A 24,006-nucleotide genomic window follows, 5' to 3' on the forward strand; every position below is an offset into this window, starting at 1 on the left:
GTCACCAGTGACAGGGCGTGCAGAACTGAACACGGAAGACGCGAGTGGCTCTACACCAAATTTTTCATCTCGCTTCTGCTTATTCCCTCCTATTTCAGCCCTCTGTAGGAAAATTATTTTCTGTATAAACAAATTCATCAAGTTAACTTATTCAAGGATGGAAATAACTGGTATCACATAACATTTTGCAAAACAAAATTGCCACTGCTGTATTCCAGTGCTTAAAAGCAAACTGCTACGGCAATTCAACCCCAGCACTAACATAACCCAAACCGCCTATTACCTTCATCACTGCATATTCAATTTACATAATTATTCTGCTATGCTATTCAGAATTTACATGTAGTCGTATGCATTCTACTGATCTGTGCTTCAGGGATGCTATTTCCTTTCTCGACTTAGCGGCACACAAGACCAGGACTCGACGTACTCAATTCATCTGCCCAATAGAAACTGCGGCTCAGTAAACTAATGGGTCGGTTTGCTACTTTACCGAAGATCTCTATTCAATTACCATATTCTGGGACAGCCATCCCCATCTGACCCTCAACGACAAGAAAGCCTCTTAGGAATGTCCCCAACACACTTTGTCACAAATCAGCAAGCGTCCCTACACGTGGTCAAGTCAGTGGGGCCAGAAGAGTCACTCCAAACACTTCCGGCGCACCCCTCAGCGCAGCCCGAGTCTCCCTTTCCGCGTGCATATCTCCATCCTCAACAGAAACGTTCCAAGTATTTCCACACCACTTGGGGAAAAACAACTATCACCTCTAGGAGGCATCCGCTGAGACGATGAGTCTAAAGCAAAGGCAGGGGGGAAAAGTACCAAACGTTCCTCTCGGAAGAAAATAATCGCATGCCCTTCCGCCTCTCAAAAGCGTGTCACTCTAATGCAAAACCATTACTCGGATTCAGGAATGCCAAAAATTTACTCCGCACAGACCATTCAAACTTCGGGATGAGCAGCTGAGAGCATGCAGAGGTCTGCGCTGGGATTTTTCTCTCGTGGGTAAAGACAGGCCATCTTCATATCAGACGGCATGGGCACCCAGAGCAGAGCGGATCCGGTGCCCTAAGTTCCTAACACTTGTTTACAGTTGTTGGAAACATTCTAACAAGTGTCACTGTTAAGCATAGCATGCCAATATCTGCCCCTGCGTATCCCACAGTGGGTAAGGGGACGCTAAAGTTTGTTTTCAAAAACAGGACTAGGTCCATGTAGACTCAGAACCGGAAAATAGTATACTTGGAAATTCATGACAAGATCCAAGATACGGTGGGTCTTTTTTTTTCTTTTTTTTTTTCAATCAATTTTTATCACTCGGTGCTACATTCAAAATATTAAAAATACAAACAGAAGACAGATGTATCTTGAGGCTAAAGCGAGTCTTGGTGATTTTCTGAATTCTAGAAAGCTTCTTTAGCACAGATTCTTAACATTTCAAGTTTTTAAAAAATGATAATATATTCTTTTAAAATTTTGCTTCAATTTCTTTCTCTGTGGGAAAAATAAGCACATGCCTCCTCCTATCAAAAGCACCATCCTTAGCTTTTTGGCAATTATATTTCTAAAAAAAGTCCCTGGCAAGTCAGACCCCAATTCTACCCCTATCATCCCTGCTCACATCCTAACACTCAACACGGTCCCTACAATGAAGGAGGACTTAATGGAATATTTCTCAAGTAAATGAACAAAATTTATAATGGGTTGCAGGTTTAGAAAAGAGTGTTCATATGGGGGAAAAATAATGGTTTTCAATTAAGAGACCACAGACTGAGGCATCCAAGAACGTTCATAAGTAAATGCAAACATTGTTACCTATAAGAACAAGACTGAATATAATTCAGTTTTTCTGGCCATAAAAAGTACCGATGACAAAAATTTTTAAAGGACTTTGACACAGACTTTCAAACACTACGGAATAACGTATTTGGGGCTGTCTAGGTATTTTTAGCAGAAGTTGACAACCCAGCTTTGCCCTTTCCTTTGCAGAAGCACTTTTGTGGCCACAGAAGTCATGTCCCCTCTCTGTATCCACACACACACACAAGAAAGCCCACGAGTCAAAGGTTTACAGGCCAGCGAGCTCGAAAAGTTCACATCAAGCATGTCCGTCGCAGAACTGAGCATGCATGTGTGCACACGCGTGTGTGTGTGCGCATATGCACACGGAGGAAGGACGCGGGGTGTGTTTCCTAATGGGGTTTACAAATGGGTTCAGATTAACCAAGTCTGACCATACTTCCATCTGGAAACTATATTTTCTAACATGAGCCATATTCTGAAAAATAGATTCAGATGTTTGGAATTGGTTCAGAACAGTTGTAAGAAATGTTCGGTACAAATGAAAAAAATTAGTCTTCAATGTCTTCTCCTCTCAGCTTTTCTTACTGAGTAAATATGCCTTCTGGGGGGTCAGAGTTGGTGGGGGAAGTACAGAGGGAAGTATGGAGCGGAGGAGGGTATTTCCTAGAAGCTAAACCTCGTGCTATTCTTGCATGCATATCTAATGGATAACTGCGATTTGATTTCTCCCGCGTTGCCCACTAGCATTTCAACCCTGCCCCTGCGAGGCTTACTCCACCAAGTGGAGGGAATTAATTCTCCTGTTTCAACTTCTGGGAAACAGGGCTGAAAAGCTTAGTGAAATATAGTGACCTGTCTTGCCGCTATAATCCTTCTTTTCCTGTTTTGCATTGTCCTTGAAAATGAGGTTGCTGGCCTATACTTACAAATAACTGTGCTGGCAATTTGGTTCCATTTGTTAAATGACAAATTTCTACAGAAATGCAAGCAAATGATTCGAAGATAATAAGGAATTTTTGCCCAGTGAAGTTTAAAAGGTACCATCCAAATAAAGAGTTCATAGTAATTGAGTCCTAAATTTCAGAATGCATAAACCTGTTAACTTTTTAGCTTGGGTGTGAGGGAAAGGAACCCGACAACGATGAAGACCAAGGGGCTGCCCCTCCCCCCCCCCTTCCTCCCCCCTGCCCCCCCCCCCCGCCCCCTTTCATGGGCTGCAACTGTGTGGTGCTCATTTGTGGACTGTGTTTTGGTGCTGGTGGTTTCTGCCCGCAGCCTACCTTGACTTTTTGCTGGATTTGGGTTTTGGCGTGGCAGTTTTTGCTTTCTTTTCCTTTGGCTCTTTGGGAATCTTAGGGGCTTTCGGGGTCTTGGGCTCCTTGGGCTCTTTTTTCTCCTTGGGTTCTTTAGGTTCCTTCGGATCTTTTTTTACCTTCGGCCTTTTCTTTTTCTTCTTGTCTTCTTGGGACCCATCTAGTGAGTTCCTATTTAGCTCCTGGTTATCAACCCCGCCAGGGAAGTCGTCTTTACCAAAACTTTTACTGGGATCCTCTGCAACAATGTGGTTGTTCTTCTTTTTCTTCTTCTTCTGTGGTGGCTGCTGGTCCACTGACGGCAGGTAATCCTCACTCTTCACGAGCTGCGCGTTCGGCCCACTAACCTGAGTCATATCCGGCACTGGCTTCTCTAGAAAGGGCTCCGATGGAGAATGCTGAGAGACAGAAATAGGAATTGAAATTAGTTGATCAGTCTTCATACTGAAGAAAGGAACTGAAAGTTAGTAGCTGATGCTTCTGAAACTTACTCTATACTCAGAGCAGCAAATATTTTCCCAACTGTACAGTTGTAAAATCTATCATCGTCTCTCATCCAAAAACCAAGAAAGCTTTTACACCAACAGTAAAAAGGGGCAACTCGGGGAATACAGTAAAAAAAATTCCAGTCCAGGAAGAAAAATAATTCTCATTGGGCTGAGGCCACTGTCCATTTTCTTAACAGCCTCTACATCATGTAGGATGTGGCGAATGACAAAACAGTGGCAAAAGCTAAACCCAAAGAAGGAATGTAGACGGCACTCTTTTCTCTATACGGGACTGAGAACCCAAAATAAAGATAAATAATTAAGCCATTTTCAACAAAATCAAGAGCACTGAAACACTCAGGTACTAAAACCTTGAAATCAAGGTTATCACACATCAATCATACAACAGCACAGGTCATTCCTGATTTAAATCCCATTAAAATGCCAAATTAAAAGCACACACCCAAACTTAATGACCTCGGATTTGTTGAATTTCTTGTACTTATATGAAATGCAGAGGGTGTTTTTCTTTAGTTACATGTAAATGTAAAGCTTTACATTTTCCAATTTTACTGAGGAACAGAAAACCCAACAGTCAAGCCGGTATGCCCCGCGGGAGACTCTGGACACTCCGAGGGCGCATACCCAGTGATGGCTTCAATGCTGTAGAGAATAGTAACAATTCATACGGGATGCTCAGCGGTCAGCTGAGATCAGAGTCTGCTCCAAACCAGGACAGGGGTATCATCTCCACGATAAATAGTGACATCTAATGACCCTTTACCTTTCAACAAAATGACTTCAAAATGTTGTATCTGCAAATGCCACTCAGTTTTTTGCCTTTTTCACCTGCTTCTCCAGACACTCAATAGCAAGTATAATAGAAACAGCAACACTAATGGCTGCTGGTGTTTTCTGAACAATCTTACTATGTGCCAGGCACGGGTTAAGCTCTTTACACCCCTGACACCATGTAGTCCCCACACCAGCCCTGATTAGGAGCTAGGGATGGACGCAGACACCCTAGGATGCAGCAGCGCGCCCGAGGACTTACAGCACCTCCCACCCCCACCCCGGTCACGGCACAGCCAGAAAGGGAGAGGGCACGAGAGCCCAGGTCGAGGTCTGCAGAGGACTAGGGAGTAACCCAGAAGTCACGGCTTGCCTTCCACCAAGTCCTATAAGTTAGATTCCGGTTCGACTAACATTTAATGAGCCTCTATTTTATGCCCTGTGGAGCTAGGTGCTTTCAGGAGTCAGTTCACCTGACTCTCAGGGCAAACATGTGATAAGATGCTCCTGTCTTTCAAAAAGGAAGGAAGCAAAGTTGGAGGGGGTTATGTGATCACAAGGCCACACAGCAGGAGAGAGCTGTGATTGGAGTCTAGATTTTCTAAACCAGGTTTCTTCGGACTCTGTGCTTCTCCTGGAATCCTACATATGGGCATCCTTCTGGGAAAAGGCCCCTCAGGTTTCATTTGATTTCCAAAGTTTTCAGTGACACCTCCCCCCCGCCCCCGCCATCACACTGCCCCCAATGTTTAAGACATCACTACCTGAAAAGAAAGTGGTCATACTATTCCCCGGGCCCCCTGTGATGGTTCCTAAGGGAGCCCCCATTCGATTCTCTATCTGCACGAGTGTAAGAGACGGAGCCCAGGATTATGCGGGGGCAGACACAAGCCCCAGCGCAGGCCCTCCCACGTGCTTTGTCAGCAGCAGAAATCATATTTCTCATTGAGGGTTTGTTTTCCTCATTTGCAAAATGAAGGGTTGGGGTTAGATGGTTTCCAAAGTCGCTTTTGAAATCCAATGGTATTAGAAAATCTTGAACTACGTACGGCCCTTGGTCACAGCTGGAAGAGGCTGAACCTGAGAGAGAACGGCTGGAGGAAAGAGAAAGCCGCAGGGGCAGGAGTCGGGGAAGAACGCCCGGGCGCCCGGGTGCCCGGTGCGGCCGCGTGAGTGGGCTCCCCCAGCAACAGCGCCGCTAACCAAGGGCTGAAAACAGCCTCCCTCCCTCTCTCTGCGCTCCTCCCTCACCCGCTCTCAACAAACGTCAGCCGAGGTGCTGTCCAAGGCCCCAGGACCCAAGAATTAACAGGATCTGATTTAACTGCGTGATTAAAGTGTAGTTGCTGAAGTTGAGTTTAACTGTTACATATTATTTCCTAACATAAATAAAAAGGAAAAGGCCATATCGCCCCCCCCCCCCCACACACACACACACAAACACACCACCACGGGACTTAGAGATCAAACTTATTTGGGATAAACTATTTTTCAGGAAATGGAAGAAAAAGTGTTTCCTGGAAAGGGAAGCAGAGAGAAAAATCTACCAGTAAACAACGCTTGAGGCTTAGGACAGCGAATTAATCCCAGGTATGCATACCTTGCTTTAATCTTCGTGGCATTAACCCCGGTAACAAGGTGCCAGCTTGTAATGAGAATGAACTGTGTACCTGGCACACATCTATGAACTAGAAAACACATATAACGTCTAATACAAAAAGACTGAAAATTTATCTATACACATTAACATACAAACAATTTTAGATGCCCCTTTTGGTAACAAATGAAGCCATAAATTAGTATCCCTTAAAATTTCTAATCTTCCATAAGGAAAAAAAATATATAAAGATTAAATACAAAACAGGGATTAATCCTATTTGATATGCAGCAGAATTATGTTTTGGTACTATATGAAATAGGGTGAAAAAGGTGCTCAGAAATATTATAGTGTTTACCAGACCCACATCTCCTTAAATCTTTTAGAGAAAAGCTGTTTTTGTAAACATTTAACAAAGAACAGATGGCCTGCCTTAATCATGTGGGGGAAAAACCTGGAGCTCACAGTAATACCCTGACAAAAGTCTCCCAGGCCCAGCCATGCCCCCCCCCCCCCCCGCATGGTACAGTCTTCTCTAATGCTATTTAATTTTACAGCGGACATTTTCCCATCAATTCCCACTGCCTGACAGGTAATCAATGCCATTAACATCTGATATTACCATATAAGGCACTGCTAAAACCTCCCATTTATTAGACCAAACGTGGAGAACGTTAGCTACCAAAGGCATTTTTAAATAAACCCTACAGGACTTTCACTTGACACACTTTCTATCAGGATTCTATCTGCCTGTTGGAATATGAGATATAAAAGGACTGTGCCGTAGACTTTTGCAACTGAAACAAATAACTAATATTTAAACTGTAAATAAATAAGTGAACCAAGGTGTGTGTGTGTGTTGTCAAAAAATTACCATAAGTTTACCATAAAATTACCATAAACTTTTATCCTTCACTCCACTGTTCCAAATGTGTACATGAGACAAACACACCAAGTCACCTTATGTCAACCAGAATAGGCAGGATGCAAAGTTGACCAAAGGAGAGCTGTGACGAAGGGGGTTAGGCCAATCCCTCTCTGACCTTTAAGCGATCAGGCCCCAAACCACTCAGGAGCTTTCACAAGAAGAGGAAAAAGTGTATAGAGGAAACACTCTTCATCTATCTCAAGTATGCCTTTCATCCAATATTCATCAGCTTCCTGTGGCTTAAAAAGCTATCATATTTACTCATGGTTTGCCTTAATTATATTCCGTAAAGCCTCAACCTGTTAGCAATAGTAACGGGAGTAAGCAATGTGGCATCAGCGCTGTGCAGTGTTTCCAACACCTAGGATCTCTGCGAACTCCCAACACCCTGCAGTGTAGGCACCTACGGACCAACATTTTACTTACTGAGTGATACAAACAAGCCGCAAATCAAAATACGATTCATGAGAGAGAAAAGCTAGCAGCTGGGCGAGAGTGACACGGTGCTTCTGGGACGCGTCCCGTCCCCACACCTTGAGCTGAAGGGGTGCCGGGCTGCAGGGCCACTGGCATTCTGGGGGACAAGTGGCCAGTTCAAACCGAAGGAACAACAAATACCGGCTTAGAACACGCTAACCTATGATTTAAATGATTTGTAAACATTCAAGTATAAGGTACTCACTAATCGCTCCCTTTTTATTACTGGCTTTGAAAACACACCTTTATCCTGATGCTCTTCACTTGTATTTTCCCAGTAGCCCCTAGGTTTCTGATCCCTTGACACGCTTTCAGAAAGGAATCCCAGGACGGACACCGGAGCCCAACCTTCAGCCCAGAGTGCACGGCGTTCAAAAGCACATTTGGCGAAGGCTCCGTATGCCCTGTTGAGACTGTAACAGCCTTTTCTGTCCGTGACATTGAGAGCAAGAAGATGCGCTCAGTATCTGGTGCCCAATTCATTCATTCACTCAACAAATATGTGGGGCTAGAGCAGTCAACAAGCCAGCCACAGTACCAGGCTGACACTAAGGAGGCTTCCTGAAAAAAGTCACCCAGGTGCCGGCCAGAGGTCACCTCCTCTGTGGACCCAGCCTGAACACTGAGTCGTGCCTGAGATCGGGTGACTGAAAGCACAGAAGTGTATGACAAGCAAGCTTTTGAAGCCCTGATTAAGGAGGAGCAGATCCAAGATGGGTAATTAGTTTGAATGGTCAACTGATACACTTTTCAACTCTGACTATTTAACATGCAATAAGTATAAAAATATTCTTAAGATGATCAGGGGTTGGACTATTTTCTGCTTGGCTAAACTTGGCATTTGAGTCAGGGCTTTGAGTTCAAGCCTTTTATAAGCTCATTCTTAATTTCCAGGAACTATTATTTACTGAATGAGTACATTTATGAGCAAGCACACACGAATAAATTATCAAGCTTGCCAGTCACAGGAATTAAGAAAGCAAAATGTATAGAACCACATTCTTTAAATTTGTGGATATTAAAACGTGTTACGTGAAAAGATGACTCAGACCACGTAAGTTGAGAGAATTCTGGGCTAACCAAACAGATAGTTTTCTTTACTACGAAATTCTCCGAGCCCTTCCTACATTTGAGTGGGGGATAACACACAGTGTGTCCTAAAGGTATTTAATCATTGATTGTGTCTCTTTTTTCTAAGAATAACTTGAATAAAAATATTCTTCAAACTATACTTCCGATTATACTGATTTAGCTAAATAAAGCAGGGCAAATTCACCTGCTCCTCTGAGGTGGGGGAAAAGTATGTGTCTGTCTGTCTGTCTCAAGGTTACCAATGTTTTACAACATAGCACGTGACTATCAACAAATCTAACTTTTTATAAAATGTGCTCAAGCAGCTCACTGAAATGGCAGGGCTTTTTATGCTCAATTTAAGTCACTGGTAGGAATAAAATAGGAACAGTGGCATAATCCTATAAGGGTGGCTTATATAATTTTTATTATATTACACTCAAGATAATTGCCAAGCTAAATATTATGAATGCTGAAATATCATAATGCAAGAAATTATCCTTATAAGTACCTCAGAACCATTAAATTTTAAAACTGAAAAAATTGTTTTTAATTACTGCCAAAATATCTCATTTAAAAGTCATCTGAAGACATTTTCAGACCTTTGGTTTTCTGCTTGTGTTTTTAATCTGTCCTTAGACTAGATTTGCCATACAAATCAAATCTTAAATAGCTACAAATTAACATCAGCTACTCTAATGGCATCTAAATTATAAACACATTTTGACTTTAAGTAGAATCCAGAAAAATGAAACTAATGAACCAAGCGATCCTGTTATATTTCACATTAAATAGTTTACATCGGATACTGAATGCTGCACACCTTCCGTGGACTGGAGAGTAAAGCACACAAAGGTACGGCCGGACAGCATCCTTAATACGTGCAGCTCTACGTGGGGGAGCTGCCACAGTCACCCAAACGAGAATGACACTGCAGTCACACTCCCTGGGCGCCAAACCCTTTCCAAGCGTCTGAGGAATCCTCAGCACAGCACACGCCCCCAGGGGAGGACGGGGCGTGTGTCCAGCACCTCACTCTCCGCCACCCCACCGCTGCCCCCTCCCTGCTGGGTCTCCGTGCCGCACGCTGCCACACTGGGCGGGAGCTACCTGCAGACGCAGGAGGTGCTGGGGGAAGGGACCCGCACCGGGCACCTGCAAGGCTGCCTCCCGCCGGCCCCCCCGCCCCCACCCAGGATGCCGGGCAAGAGGGTCAGGGACCAGAGCCGGGCAGCCCTGAAGCATCCCGGGACACCGTCCTGCAAGTCTGTAAGCCACGTACCACATACACTCCGTGTGCACTTTGCACCCCCCTTCTTCGGTGCCTACACGTAACCCCGTGAGGTTGCCCAGGTGGGTGACACTACTGCTCTGTTATAGATACAGAAACTGAGGCTTTAAGATGGACTTACCCAAAGTCACACAGCTAGAAAAAGGCAAACCTTAAAAGTCTAACCCCGATGTGGCTACAAGCCGGTGTGGATGTGGCCAGGCACGCCCGGAGCCCAGGTGAGGAAGCCCAGGAAGCGGCTTGCTGTCTTCCTCCAAAACCAGAAAGGCCTTACTTTTAAGACCCCTGACCATAATCTATAGGTTAAAATGGCTTTTAATTTAATATCGGTTTGGGACTATCGCCTTCAAAGGATTAGGGGAGAACTCTAGTTTAATTCTAAACTAAAGCTGTGAAGAGTCACTAAGTTTTCTCCTGAAGAGAAAACTGCGGATGAGAACTGACATTTACACCGCTGCTAACAAACCTTAGCCCATCTGAATATCAGAACCACCGTGTCTGGTAGAAGTTCAATTCAGTTCAATTCAATCTGCTTTGTCCCAGGGAGCGAGCAGAGTCTTCCAGAACCAGAAGAAAATAAGCCCACTCTCTGCCTTGCCCTGAAAACTCTCCCAAAAACACTTAAAAAGAATGGCTGACATGATTTTTAAAAATTCAGTCTACTCTATGGGCCCCTTGGGTGGCTCAGTTGGTTAAGCAATTGACTTTTGGTTTTGGCTCAGGTCATGATCTCAGAGTTCATGAATTCGAGCCCCACAACAGGCTCGACGCTGACAGCATGGAGCCTGCCTGAGATTCTCTCTCTCCGCCTCTCCCCTACTTGTGCTCTCTCCCTTTCTCAAGACAAATAAACTTTAAAAAACAGATTAATTAGGGCACCTGGGTGGCTCAGTCGGTTAAATGTCTGACTTCGGCTCAGGTCATGTCTCATAGTCCATGGGTTCGAGCCCTGCGTCAAGCTCTGTGCTGACAGCTCAGAGCCTGGAGCCGGCCTCAGACTCTGTCTCCCTCTCTCTCTGCCCCTTCCCCATTCATTCCTGTCTCTGTCTCTCAAAATAAAGTAAAGACATAAAATAAATTAAAATAAATAAAAATTAAAAATAGGCTAATTAATTGAAACAGTAAAATTCAATCTACACTATTTCATGGAACCTAACATAGTTCTTTGCCCCGTTTGGTAACAGAGCATTCTACTTCTTAGGAAAAGCACCAGATGAAATAGTAGACTTGCATCTAAGGACGATGTATTTGAAATAACGTGTTTATACACACACACAAACACACGTGCACCCCTAGGGCACAGAGTTGAACTGATGTAAATTGCACATACTTTTGATGTACCTCCACCGCTTCATAAATGCCTGGAAAAATTAGCTTAATTGTTTATACAAGACTTGAAATATGTTTTTACATGTGTTCACTTTCCCAAAAGCATATACAGGTAATCAGACCGCATTCCTGGTCATGAGACTCTCCCAGCCCTGAAGTGCTCGTGCTAGAGAAGAGAGCTGAGGAGGGGCCGACAGAAGCCCCGCTACCCCGGGCAGTGGAGACGGAAGCCACCACAAACGTAACACAATTCAAAGCCCAGCACAGTCCCGGTGAGTAACTTCGTGGGTCTCCTGGGCCACAAGCAGAAGGGGTGGCCCCCTCTGGGAAGCAGGACTGCCTATCCGCACAGACTACGTCCATTCTCCCCCAGTGCAAACCCCCAAGAAAAGGCAGGGTCTACAGTGTGGGCACCTTGGTGCGCCTGATGTACAAAAAGCAAACTAACGTATGAACCCCTTAAGGACTCTCAAACACGGTCACATTTTCAGCTTCTCGTTCTGAATTCCTTGCTTAGTTCCTTACAGTGGTAAATCATCAAGTGCTATCTTTTGGCAGACACTACACTACTTTCTAGAAGCAGAAATGATTACGAATATGCTCAGGGGCCTCAGCAAAGTCCATCCTTCGGTCTCTCCCTTCTCTCATTCTGTCCTCCCTTCGTAGGCTCAACTCCACAAATGACAACGAACGAGAACCTGCAGAACAGATTCCCAGTTCACACGCACTGGTTTTGTTTCCAGTCAGCTCTTAGGTCCACACTATCCTCAGAAACAGGTGTCTAGGACCCTGAATATGGCAGCGGCCCCCCTGCCCTGAAGCGAGCCGGCTCACGGGGACCGAACTCCACAAAACACAAGACACCGCTTCCAGGTGGTCCACTGTTTTACAGAAACATATCCTATTCAGAGACACTTAAGGATGGAGACCAAATTTCATCACACTAATACTAAAACTATTTAAGTTCAGGGCGCCTGGGTTAAGTGTCTGCCTCCCGATTTCGGCTCAGGTCATGATCTCGCAGCTCGTGGGATGAAGTCCCATGTCGGGCTCTGCCCTAACAGCAAGGAACTTGCTTGGAATTCTCCCTCTCTCTCTCTCTCTCTCTCTCTCTCTCTCCCCCTACCTCCCTCTCCCCTGCTCATATACAAGCATGTGTGCACATGCTCTCTCAAAATAAATGTGTTTTTAAAAATAAATAAAAACAGTTAAGTTCACTTTGATCACTTTTTACCGTACACTTCACACTGTATTTAGCTACCGCTGGTACGGCCAATAGCAAGTTTGATCCTTAGACTGGAAAGGTGACACACACACACTTTGGCTCTGGAAAAGCAATTTATACTGAGTTTGCATTTACCTTTCTACAACTCTAGAGATGTTACTATTAAATGCAACTACCTATGCTATTCCTATGAATTTATAAAGTCAAACTGCAACAGACTGAAAGGAAGATGTGTCTTTATCCAACACTGGACAATCTCAAGTGTCTGTGTAGAAAGGGGAACAGAACAATTTAAAGAAAAAAAATCAATTTGTAAAGACCTCGGTGATAAAGCTAATTTATACACTTGAAGCAGGCAAGTTCTCTAGAACTCAGCAACTGTGAGTCTAGCAAATTTAGTTGGCAATAAATGCTTAATGATGAACTACTTTAGTCCCGTAAAAACTCATTCGCTTCTTACAGGAGGCAGAATTCCAAGATGGCCCTGTGAGCTCCGCTTCCTGGCCCCTGGGGACCTGTGTCTGCTACGCAACAGGACAGGGCAAAGGGAACAAGACCCTGTAGGTGCGACTAAGGTACCAAATCAGTTGGTTTTAAGCTACTCAAGGGGCAGATTTCCCTGGGTACGCATGGCTTCATTAGGGGAGGTTTGTAACGAGGGTGTGGGCTCTTCCTGAGGGACAGAGAGTCTCCGTTGCTGGTGCCGAGGAAGCAAGGACCAGAGTGAGGTGACCGCAGTGGGGAACCCACCGTGGTCAGAAGCTGCAGGCAGCCTCGAGGGGTGGAGGGGCCTGGGTGACGGCCGGCAGAAGCTGAAGCCCCTGGCCAGACAGCCACAGGAAGTGAATTCTGTCAACAAGCAGCATGGACTTGGAAACCGATTCTTCCCTGGCTAAGCCTCCAGATGAGAACGCAGGCCTTGCCCCTGACCGCAGCCTTGTGAGACTCTGGCTACTGGACCCAGCGAGGCCGTGCTCAAACCCCGACTCACAGAAACGAGGAGATAAGGAAGGAGTATTGTTTCACCCAAGAAATGTGTGATGATTTGTTCCACAGCAGTTAACACCTAATGCCCCCTTTCCCACACTAGACATTTCTCCTTGCATATAAACACAGCACACACATATTTCTTTACGCCTTCGGGAGGCTGACGCTGCTGATGGGAACTCTGAGAATTTTTGTGCCGAGCACCGTTCCAGGCTCACGACAACCTTGGGAAATCACCCCCATTTTACAAATGGGAAAACTAAGGCACATGAAGAGATTTTAATCAGTTTGCCCAAGGTCACAAAAAGTTGGTTGTAAGAAGAGCCAGGGTTCAACCCAGGCCACCTCTCTGGACGACCCACATCTCAGCCACACCTGCTCCTAACACCTGTTAAAGTCTCTCCAGAAAGGAGGGAGCCGTGGGGCAGGGACAGCTGGGCGCGGCTGCCCGAGGCAGGCTGGAGCCTGGCGCCGCTGCACAGCCAACGGCCACCGGCGTGACCGCAGGGAGAGGGTCTGTACAAGGAAATCGCTCAGTTTTCAAGTAAAAAATACAAGAAACTGCACTCTAAACAATATGAAAGGCTCCTGATGGTTATTTTCAGAGAAACTTCTCTGCACGTTAGAAACAGTCTGTTTAACACTTAAAGGGGATGGTGTCCCCATGACTCGTTCCAGCTGGAATTACACATGAAACAGAAGACACCAAAGCAATTAAGTATTTTATAAACACTGCTGAGGGGTCAAAAAGAGGGAGGTTCATTCACTGACTAATAACGCAGTAATAAACAAACAGCAATGTTGTGCAACTGAGAAAATTATTATAATTGAATCTACACAGCTGGGCAAGAATAGAAGCCTGGTTATGTATATTAGCTCAGAAACACTTTGTCGGGGTAGGTTTTAGTTTTAGAACTGTTTCTGATTTCAGTCTCTTTTATAAAGTCAGATTTTTTCCCCCTTAGCTGGTTATAATTCCACAATTACAACTGCAGAGCAGGAAATGACGAACTGCCCCACCAGTTTGCTGTTCTATTCATGCTATGGAGGAATGAACGTGCGCACAGTGATTAGGAACTTAAACTTTCTGGAGCCGTATTCATTTCAGATGAGGACGCTGTACCTCGTTCATGCCCAGCAGTATGAATAACGAATGACTGTGACGTGGTAGCGCGCTGGGCGGAAAAGCCCGGAACAAAGTAGCTTTTCACACATTCACATTTAGCTCCTGTGGTGTTCCTGAGTTTCCTTCGCACCTGGATATCTTCCCCTTTGCAGAAGATGGGCAGAGAAGTACTGCCAACTACCACAGTTAAATTTACACAGACATGTCACAAAAAGACTGACTCCCAGAGTTCCCTTGAGTTGAAGTCACAGCATTTGAATTGGAGAAACATTATTCTCTTGGGTTCAAGACTACGCTTGGTAAAAGCCCACCATCCTCCCGTCAATTAAATGTAGTTAAAGTACACACCAAAACAAAGTAAGTTTCTTTTGCGAAAATATCCTATCCAGATGTTATCCTTATCACCACATGGATTTCTTTTTCTTAAACGCCTGAATCTGAACAAGTCAGTGATCTATGTCAAGTTCCCTTCTGCATAAAAACCTAACTAACTTCAAACACAAATGGATGATTAGCTAACCATCAGGGCAGAGGTACAAATGTATCTTCAACAGGCACACATTTTACATCAATGATATCTATTTTTATGAGATAAAAGTACTAAAGCTTTAATGGTGGCAATTAAAACAGCCAAGAGTTTGAGTAGCTCGATGGCTGAGTCACAGACCTTTTACCTATAATGGGATCCATTATATCCCTGAACTCAGTTTGAGGGAGTAAAAGAGGAACAGATTTTTAAATATGGTTATAAAACAGCAGTCCCCTCTGAACTAAGCTGTTTCAGTTTCAAACTGCTGTGTGATTTACCCGGGGCCTTCATGTCAACATCCACTGCGCAACCTTCTTTACAGGCCTTAGATACTTGTATCTATTTGAAAGTATTTGAACAATCTGAAAATGCTACAAAGATGCTACTGTATAACAACTTGTATGTAAGTAATTTGTTTCTATTTTAACTTATTTATGCTGAAACAATCCATCTGGTTTGAAAATGTGGAACCGGAGACGACTTCTGACAAAATCATCATTTGTGCCTAAAATCTAAGTATTTACACTATGATAGTCTCTTTTAAGGCACCATTTAGAGCGAACAAATAATTGTTCGCAGTAAGACGGTGTGTTTCGGCAATAAAGAACACCAGCCAACAAGAGGGTGGGGATTTTTCGTGATAATTTAACACTGCTTCTCAAAGTGTGAGGATAACAAGCCCTGAGCTGCAAAACGTAATATTCCTCTAATGTCTGGCCCGACACCAACCACTTCTCCAATTCAAGAACCTAAAGATGTTCTCTCCAGCTTCTATCAGAGCAAATTCAGAAACGGAATCAGAACCTGTCTTGGGGACGATCTCACAAGCTTTTGTGTCTGTTACCATCACCATCTCCAGGGACCGCTGGCAAACAGGAAACATGCAGAATGGATTTACCTCCAACTGGGAATGACCCAGCTAACAGGACAGCAGGGCAGCCCGAGTGGCCTTGGCTCGGATGGCCGTGGTCCTCAGGGGTACGTGGGCCCGCAGCCTCACTGAGCACCCCAGCATTGGCTGAAGGGTGCCAGACGCTGACTCGCGCATATTCCTTTATGTGCTGGCAGCTCTTTTCAGACAAGTTGTCAGAAGGAAGAACAGCAGGATGGACCGGAACACTCACTATCAGGGCTGGGTTTTGACCATTTACTCTGTGGGGCTTTAACAATCAAGTGGCAAGCCAATCATCTCAAAATCTGCAAGATGAGGAAGGTGGGTGAGCCGATCTATAAAATCCCTTCTAACTCCACGACTCGGGTCTCTGCTGTTAAAATCGGACTTGAGCCCTGCTCGAATGGTAACTGCCCTAGTCGTCTAAGAAGAAGTGAGTATTTGTAAAGGTGGACTGGGGACGTGAAGACAATTTCAGATGGGAATATTAAGAAAGTTTCTCAGATAGACACAGAAACTAAAACTGATTTGAAAAGCTATGCCAGAAAGCACAAAATTAAATAAGATATACCAGAATTGCTGTAACAAAATGCTAATAAACAACTTGCTTTTCCCATTAAAAAAAAAAAAAAAAAAAAGAGGAAACTCAGAACAGTATTCCAATCCTACATAACCTCACTTCCTCGACACAGAACACCTACTGGGCTTGCCCGCAGTAAACTTAGCCTCTGCTCGACACCACGTGTCGTAAAGTAATGCTGATCGGACAGCTCGGGGTGCACAAACGGTCGTGCTTAGGCATATGAACTGCACCCCGGTACGTGCGCCTCTGGAGCTGTCGATCCGAACCAAACACCCCTGCAGAGGTGACAGGGAAAAGGGAAGAACAAAGGAAAGGCAGAAAGAACAAAACCCAGAAGTCACCAGCAGGAGCCGCAAGACCACGAGAAATCACGTTCAGGAGCGACATGTCCCACCCGACAAGGTGTGCTGGCACTTAGTGCCGAGTCCCGGGAAGGAAGGACAGACGCCGGTCAGGGACCCAGACTCCTTGGGGCACAGCTGAGGGCGCCCGCTGCGGGGGAACAGACACGCTGCCAGTGCTGTGAGCCTTGCACGCCACCAGACCCCAGGCAGGCAACTCCGTGCTGGCCCCTCCCCAGACACATGGCGCCCTGTAGCCACACGCTAGTAGTTTCAAGTAAGCCTGGCCCCGCTCCCAAAAGAAGTCGGCCACGCAGAACGATGTAGCCGTATCCTGCACGTTTATCTGCCAACCTACTTTTGAGTTAGCCTCCTGCCTTTACACACTTCCCTCCACCTACATTCAGTGTCTCAAAATATTTATCAAGCCTTTCTTGAGCCCACGTCTCCCTCCAGCTCCCGCCATCTTGCCTGCTCCCTCTTGGAGCAGGGACACGGTCTGCCGTCCTCCGCCCCTCCACTCACCGCCGACTCCGTCCTGACCACGCCAACGTCTCGTCAGGGGGCCTCCGGGGCTCCTGGGCCTGTCACTGCACCTGACCTGACAACGGAGCCCGGGCTTCTCCACGCGACCTCCACCTCCAGCACAGCGTCTCCCCTCCTACCTTACGGGCTCTTTCTTTACTGGTTTCTCATCAACTTCTCAACCTGTGACCGCCGAGACGCCCCCAGCCTTCATGCTGGGCTCTCAGCTCTGTCCAGGCCTCCTCTCTCTTCAGGCACCATTGCCCTAAACACGACCTACAGACGAAGGATACCTGCAGTTCCTTCTGGAACCCAGACCACCCCCTGAACACCACACTGCTCTATCCAAGTGTCTACCTGACACGTCCACTTGGATGCCCCAACAGGTGTCTCCGGTTTAAGTCATTCTGAACTGTCTCCACCAAACCCCAGCTGCACACAGGATCACTGTGGCGGCAGACGCAGCCCAAAACACGGAGTACCCCTGGCTCCTCGCCTGGCCTCCCTCAATCCTGTCTGTGAAGTCCTGCTGGCCACACCTTCCACACACACACAAAACGCCCTTTGACAACCTCCCCCTACCTCGTCCAGGGACTGTGACACCCCACCCGGGCTCCTGCGGCAGCCTCCATAGCTGATCCGAATCCTTGCTTTGCCCTCTGCCCCAGTCTACTGACTGATCTTTAGAAATTTAAATCAAACCACCTTACACCTCTACTCAAAACCCAGGTGGCTCAGTGTTATGCATCCAGCTCCTGATTGCAGCTCAGCTCAGGATCTCACGGTCATGGGATCAAGCCCTGTGCTGGGCTCTGCGCTCACAGCTAGGCGCCTGCTTGGGATTCTCTCTCTCCGTCTCTCTCTGCCCCTCCCCCACTTGTAGGTGCACACTCTCTCTGTCTCTCTCAAAATAAATAAAAACAATAACAAGCCCTCCAATATTTGCTCACTTCATTCACAGTAAAATCTAGAGTCCTCACCACAGCCCACAAGGCCCTACATGAGGGGCTCCTGCCCCTTCCCTAACTCACCTCCCACAACCCTCCTCTGTGCTCTCCCACCCCAACCACGGAGATTCCTTGTTTACAAACAACAGAGAATAAAGGCCCTTCTACTTCAGGGCCTTTGCACAGGCTGCCTCTGCCCTCAGAGCTCTTTACCCAAACATCTCCACAGCTATCTCCCTTGGCTTCCTTCGAGGAGGCTCAGGCAGTAACAGATTAAAGGAAATAGGACACAGCGCTAATACTTGCTGGGTTTAGGTGAAGGACATACAGGTGCTCATTGCATTATTCCTTCAACTCTTCTGTAGGTTTAAAATTTTTCAAAAATCCAGGTTGGAGGGGGAAACCTCTTTGCTACCACAACATTATTCTCTCTTCTACCTCGTCTTTGCCTATCCCTCCCTCATTCGCAGCAGAAGCAGATGCTTCCACCCGACACTGGATACCCCCTTGGGCACCTTGACATTAGCAGGCCAAAGACCACAATCACTTTCCCCCGCTAAAAACTTGCCTTCCTCCCTTGGTCGCCGCCGGTACGCTTCCCAGCCACGCAGCCATGCTCCTTCCTCACCTCGCCGCCCCGTCCACAGTCCTCCAGGCCAGGCCAGCTCCAGAGGTCTTCCTCCGGCTTCTTCCTCCCGGGCTGGCCTTCCCAGGGGCCTCTGTGCACTGTGGCGGAGAGCTCCTTCTAAACCCCCTTGCTGCTTCGCTTTGTACGATTTGTCAACGATCCCCATCAACTACATTTGGAGCTGAGACTCTCAGCGTGGCTGGTCAGGGCCTGCGCTGTGCCCGCCGAGTCCGTGTCCCGCCTCTACCACGTGCTGACAAACGCAGCACTTCGGGCTTTCCCGGCTTAGCGCCTGCGGACTTGTCACTCCGCCTGCCTGGAATGCTCGCTCCTACCTCTCTCTTCCCAGTTAAATCCTACTCAATCTTTGAACTACAACTGGACGTAACGTCTTCCCTGATCTCTCCAGGTGGAGTCAAATTCTCTTCCACTTAAGAGTACCATTTATCACAATGCTCGACTACTTATTATTAGATCCTTCTAGCCCTCTGCACCGCGAGCCCCTGAAGGAAAGCAACATGCTATGCCCATTTCTACGAATATAGTACATGTACATGCATGTGTGTGTGTGTGTGTGTGTGTGTGTGTGTGTTCCTAACTCCCAAAGCAGGGACTGAAACAAACATAGGCTTAGTATTTACTGACTGAATGTCAAAGTCTTTCCGAGCCTCACTCAGGTGTAACAGAGACATCACACCCTACCTTCCGTCCCGATCACAGGCGTGCCCTCCACCTTTGGACCTTGTACCTCTGAGGTACGGGAAGAATGCCTTCGGCCGCTGCGGACCTGACAAATGCATGCACAAATAAGTGCACACTGGGTCGGCTGCTCCAAGGCAAGGCGGGCACGTTTGCTATCTTTCAACAGGACGTGTGTTGTGTCTGCACTAACTTGTCCATCACTCTTTTCCCCAACTCAAACATCACTTCTCCTCTTGGCCCAACAAATAATTACCTACTCCCATACACGTCTGCATTTCTCTCTTTTCATCACAGTTACATCATTGTATACACGGGGCTTTTTAAAGGGGAGAGCGGCTTATTTTTATACTTCCTCAACCTCACAGAGTGACTGGCACCTTGTAAATGCACAATGTTCCTGATGAATAGATGGATGGATAGATGGATGGACGGACGGACAGATGGATGGACGGACGGACGGACGGATGGATGGACGGATGGAGCGATCACCTCACCTCCGAATTTCCTAAATATGACTCAACGAGCAACAAATGCTGCCTCTGGACTCTGAGCGGAGATCACTCATCACATTCCCGGCAGCAGCGCCCTGGAAAGACACCTAGAGAAAGTGCTCAGCATCTGCCCTCTGAAAACGAAAGCTGTACACTTTCTAGTGATTGCTGAAAGTACACTGATCATGTATTTTTATCAAAAATGGCTTATGACTTTAGTGAACATACATTTTAAAATAAGCTTTAAAACTCTAATGGCTTATGAACTGTGAAATTCTTCAGTCATTTTAGATGGAAGGTTAAAACATGTTTGCAAATTTAGTCACACGTATGCTTCTCCTTTTTGCTCTGACCACAACCCATCTCCTGGGGGGAGGGGTTATTATCTGTCTTCCCCTGAAGCCCAGGAAGAGAGCCCTTGAGCCAGAGAGGATGCCTGAGTGGGTGCTTGGCCCAGGGGGTCGCTGCTGGGTACGCAGAGCTTCATTTCCACCCACCACACCGCAAGCTCACACAGCTCCCTACCCACGAAGCCCGAGGTCCTAACTAACCCTCCGACTCCAAGGCCCAACTCACCATCTTCACTTCCTGCCCCTCTATTCTTGAAAACAAACAAAAAAGTTTGTGTTCTTTCTCCTGAATTCTTCTACCTAACTGTTGAGGCCACCACTCACGCACCCAAGAAGGAAACGTGGGGTGTTCTCCGTCCTCAACCTCCCCCCCGCCCCATGCACGCTGCCGCCGCCTCTTTTCCAGACCCATTCCTCCCCCACTGACTTTTTCACATGCCCGACGTGCCACATAGCTACCAAGCACTTGGAACGTGTCAGGTCTGAACTGACAAGCGCTAGAAGTATAAATACAGCAACAAAAGGAAACTGCCTCCATCTCATTAATAGTTTTACATTAAATACTCTTTGTTGAAAGGACAGCCAACTATTACATGCTCAAAAAATATTTTTGAAATATTACAGTAAATACAATATATTAAAATCAATTTCACTGTCTTTTTTTTTTTTTTTTTTTTTTTTTTTTTTTTATTTTTTTTTTTTTTTTTTTTTTTTTTTTTTTTTTTTTTTTTTTTTTTTTCTTTTTTAACATGCCTGGATTTTATACAACCCGCGTGGCTCACATCCTGTGTGCCTGGACAGCACTGCCCGGGGACACCTCTCCGCCCCTCTGTTGNTTTGCTTTTTTAACATGCCTGGATTTTATACAACCCGCGTGGCTCACATCCTGTGTGCCTGGACAGCACTGCCCGGGGACACCTCTCCGCCCCTCTGTTGGCCGCACCCCTGCACTCTCGTCCTCCAAGCTGCTGCGCCACGCCCCGCGGTCCCAGCGGGCTTCCACACACTGGGTGCACCCCGGCCCAGGAGGAGGCTCCACAGGAGGTCCCCGAATGTCGTCGTCCCCAGAGCCCCCCCCCCCACGCCCCCTCTCTCCCACATCTACTGCACACAGGACGAACACCTAGAGAACGTATGTGTCGCGCTCTGATGGGTATGAAAGAAGAGCCCTGACCTCACTCACTTTAGAACACACAGGAAGCGACGTATGTTAGTAAAAATATAGTCACAGTCGGAGTAGTAATAGAGCCACGTCCAGACAAAGTAGGCACCGGCCGCAGCCGTACGCGCACTACGTGTGTCACCTCACCCGACCCTCCTGACAGCGCCGTGAGAGACACTAGTGAGTCCCGTCTGAGAGGTGAGAAACTGAGGCCCGGAACTCACCAGGGTCACACAACTTCCCAGTGACGGGAGCAGGACTCCCAGGCCACGCTGCTCAACACTGTGCCGTGCGGCCTTCCGAGGGGAGGGGTGGGGCGCGGGAGCCCGTGACCCGCTGTGGGGCTCGGAGGAGCCGGCCAGAGCCCACCCGGGGACGTCAGGAAAGGCTTTGCAGAGGAAGAGATTTCTAAACGTCAGGTGGGTGTTCTGGGCCAAAAGCCCAGGAGTGAGGAGGTCTGGAAGAGACGAAATCGGTTCACGGGGCCTGAGAAGACGACAAGGGGCTGTATGTAGCTAGAGGAAGACAGGTCTCTATTTGTGGTTTAAGAATAAACTTTTTGGGGGAGGTGCCTGGCTGGCTCGGTCGGAGGAGCATGCGACTCTTGACATAGGGATTGTGAGCTCGAGCCCCACGTTAGGTGTAAAGGTTACTTAAATAAATAAAACTTTAAAAAGGGGGGCAGGGGGAAGCTTTTTGCAAGAACGTGCACAGAGACTCCATGAAGACGCAAGACGGGTGAAACCCCAGAGGTCGGGTGAAGCGCTGACTGCAAGGGGACACAAGCAGGCCCCCTCCCATGGCAAACGGAGACAAAGTAAGAGAAGGGAACACCGCGATCTTCATTCCTCATCCTGGTGGCCCAGCCAGAACCTTCCGTCTCTTACCGCAGGGGAACCGGGACATCCCTAGTCCTCGAGAAGGAATTCCCAGGCAGAGGTCTCCAGCAGCACTGGCCAAGGGCTTCTGAGGGTCTTACTAACTCCACACAACTGGGACACGCATCTAAACTTTAAAGAAAATTTCTGATTACGAGGCTGTGAAGCAAAAACGTTATGAAGCCACTGGCACAAGTACTTCCCCAAGAGCACAAGCCAAGTGTGCCAACAGAGATACAAAGCACCTATTTGCTTGGAGCAGGGGACTGAATAACCAAACAGCTAAGCAAACGTGATGCACCTAAGCGGCCTGCAAAATTTACACCCATTTTATTTATATTTCTTAAAAATGTATGCTTATTTATTTTTGAGACAGAAAGAGACAGAACGCAAGTGGGGAAGGATCAGAGGGAGAGAGGGAGACACAGACTGTGAAGCAGCTCCAGGCTCTGAGCTGTCAGCACAGAGCCCGACGCGGGGCTCGAACCCACGAACTGTGACATCATGACCTGAGCCGGGCGGACACTTAACCGACTGAGCCACCAAGGTTCCCCTAAATCCATTTTAAAGGTGAAAGAATGCTTTTAAAAGAATTTAAAAGATTTCAAAGAAGTGCTTATCTTGCCAATTCAAGCAACACCACAGACCCCTTCCCCCCGGCCCCCACCTCGGGTTCATTCTCCTTTGCTTTTAGTGGAAGCGGACATCGGGTAAGGGGGAAAAGCAACGCACAAAAACTGAGATGATCCCTATCCAAGGCCTTCGTGGGAATCTGACTTCTCACCTCGACTGAAAGCTTTCTACTGCTGTGCGGTACCGTGGAAGTACAGTAACTTGCTCGTCAAGTGGACAAAATCCCATAAATCTCTTCAGAAGCTTTAAGATGGCTATTTCCACATGTTTAAAGATGCCGTCCGCTGGAGGAAGGAGCCTAGACACTGCAGGTACTGCCGTGCCACCGACTAACTGCAGCCATTTTATCGGCATGCTATTCGTCCAAACCTCACATTTACGGCGCCGAGCACTGCACTAACACATGCACACACGCTCGCTCCTGAGATCACAAGTCAGAGAAGTAAGTTTAGGAGGGTTTTTCTTACTCATCTTTGTCTCAAGAGCCAATCTCGCCTAGTACATGGCAGATACTAAGTGCTATTATAATGACCCCTGGTGAACTGCTACTCAAATGCAGAATTCTGCTAAAATTCAACAAGGGTTAATTTGTTACATTGTAGGGGTATAAGGAAACCTGAAAACGGTGGCCTTTAGGACTGAGAAGGGTAAGGGGCGCCTGGCTGTCAGTCACGCAGAGCGTGCGACCCTTGATCTCGGGGTTGTGGGCCCGAGCCCCACGTTAGGTGTGAAAGATCACTTAAAAACAAAATCTTAAAAAAGGCGGGGTGGGGGGGTGCGCCTGGGTGGCTCAGTGGGTTAAGCGTCTGACTTCGGCTCAGGTCATGATCTCACGGTTCGTGAGTTCGAGCCCCGGGTCGGGCTCTGTGCTGACAGCTCAGAGCCTGGAGCTGCTTCAGATTCTGTGTCTCCCT

The 24,006-nt window shown here is 46.9% G+C and overlaps 1 protein-coding gene across 1 annotated transcript in view; it reads right to left on the reverse strand.

Moving 5' to 3' along the window:
- Positions 1–24,006, reverse strand: part of CHD7 (chromodomain helicase DNA binding protein 7) — a 188,492-nt gene that overhangs the window by 80,465 nt on the left and 84,021 nt on the right. Inside the window, 1 exon segment of the mRNA XM_039249132.1 lies at positions 3,088–3,518. Within this exon segment, the coding sequence (XP_039105063.1) occupies positions 3,088–3,518 (431 nt within the window).

The sequence above is a fragment of the Hyaena hyaena genome, unplaced genomic scaffold, assembly GCF_003009895.1.
Source record: "Hyaena hyaena isolate Hyena2069 unplaced genomic scaffold, ASM300989v1 scaffold_327, whole genome shotgun sequence".
Taxonomy (NCBI): Eukaryota; Metazoa; Chordata; class Mammalia; order Carnivora; family Hyaenidae; genus Hyaena; species Hyaena hyaena.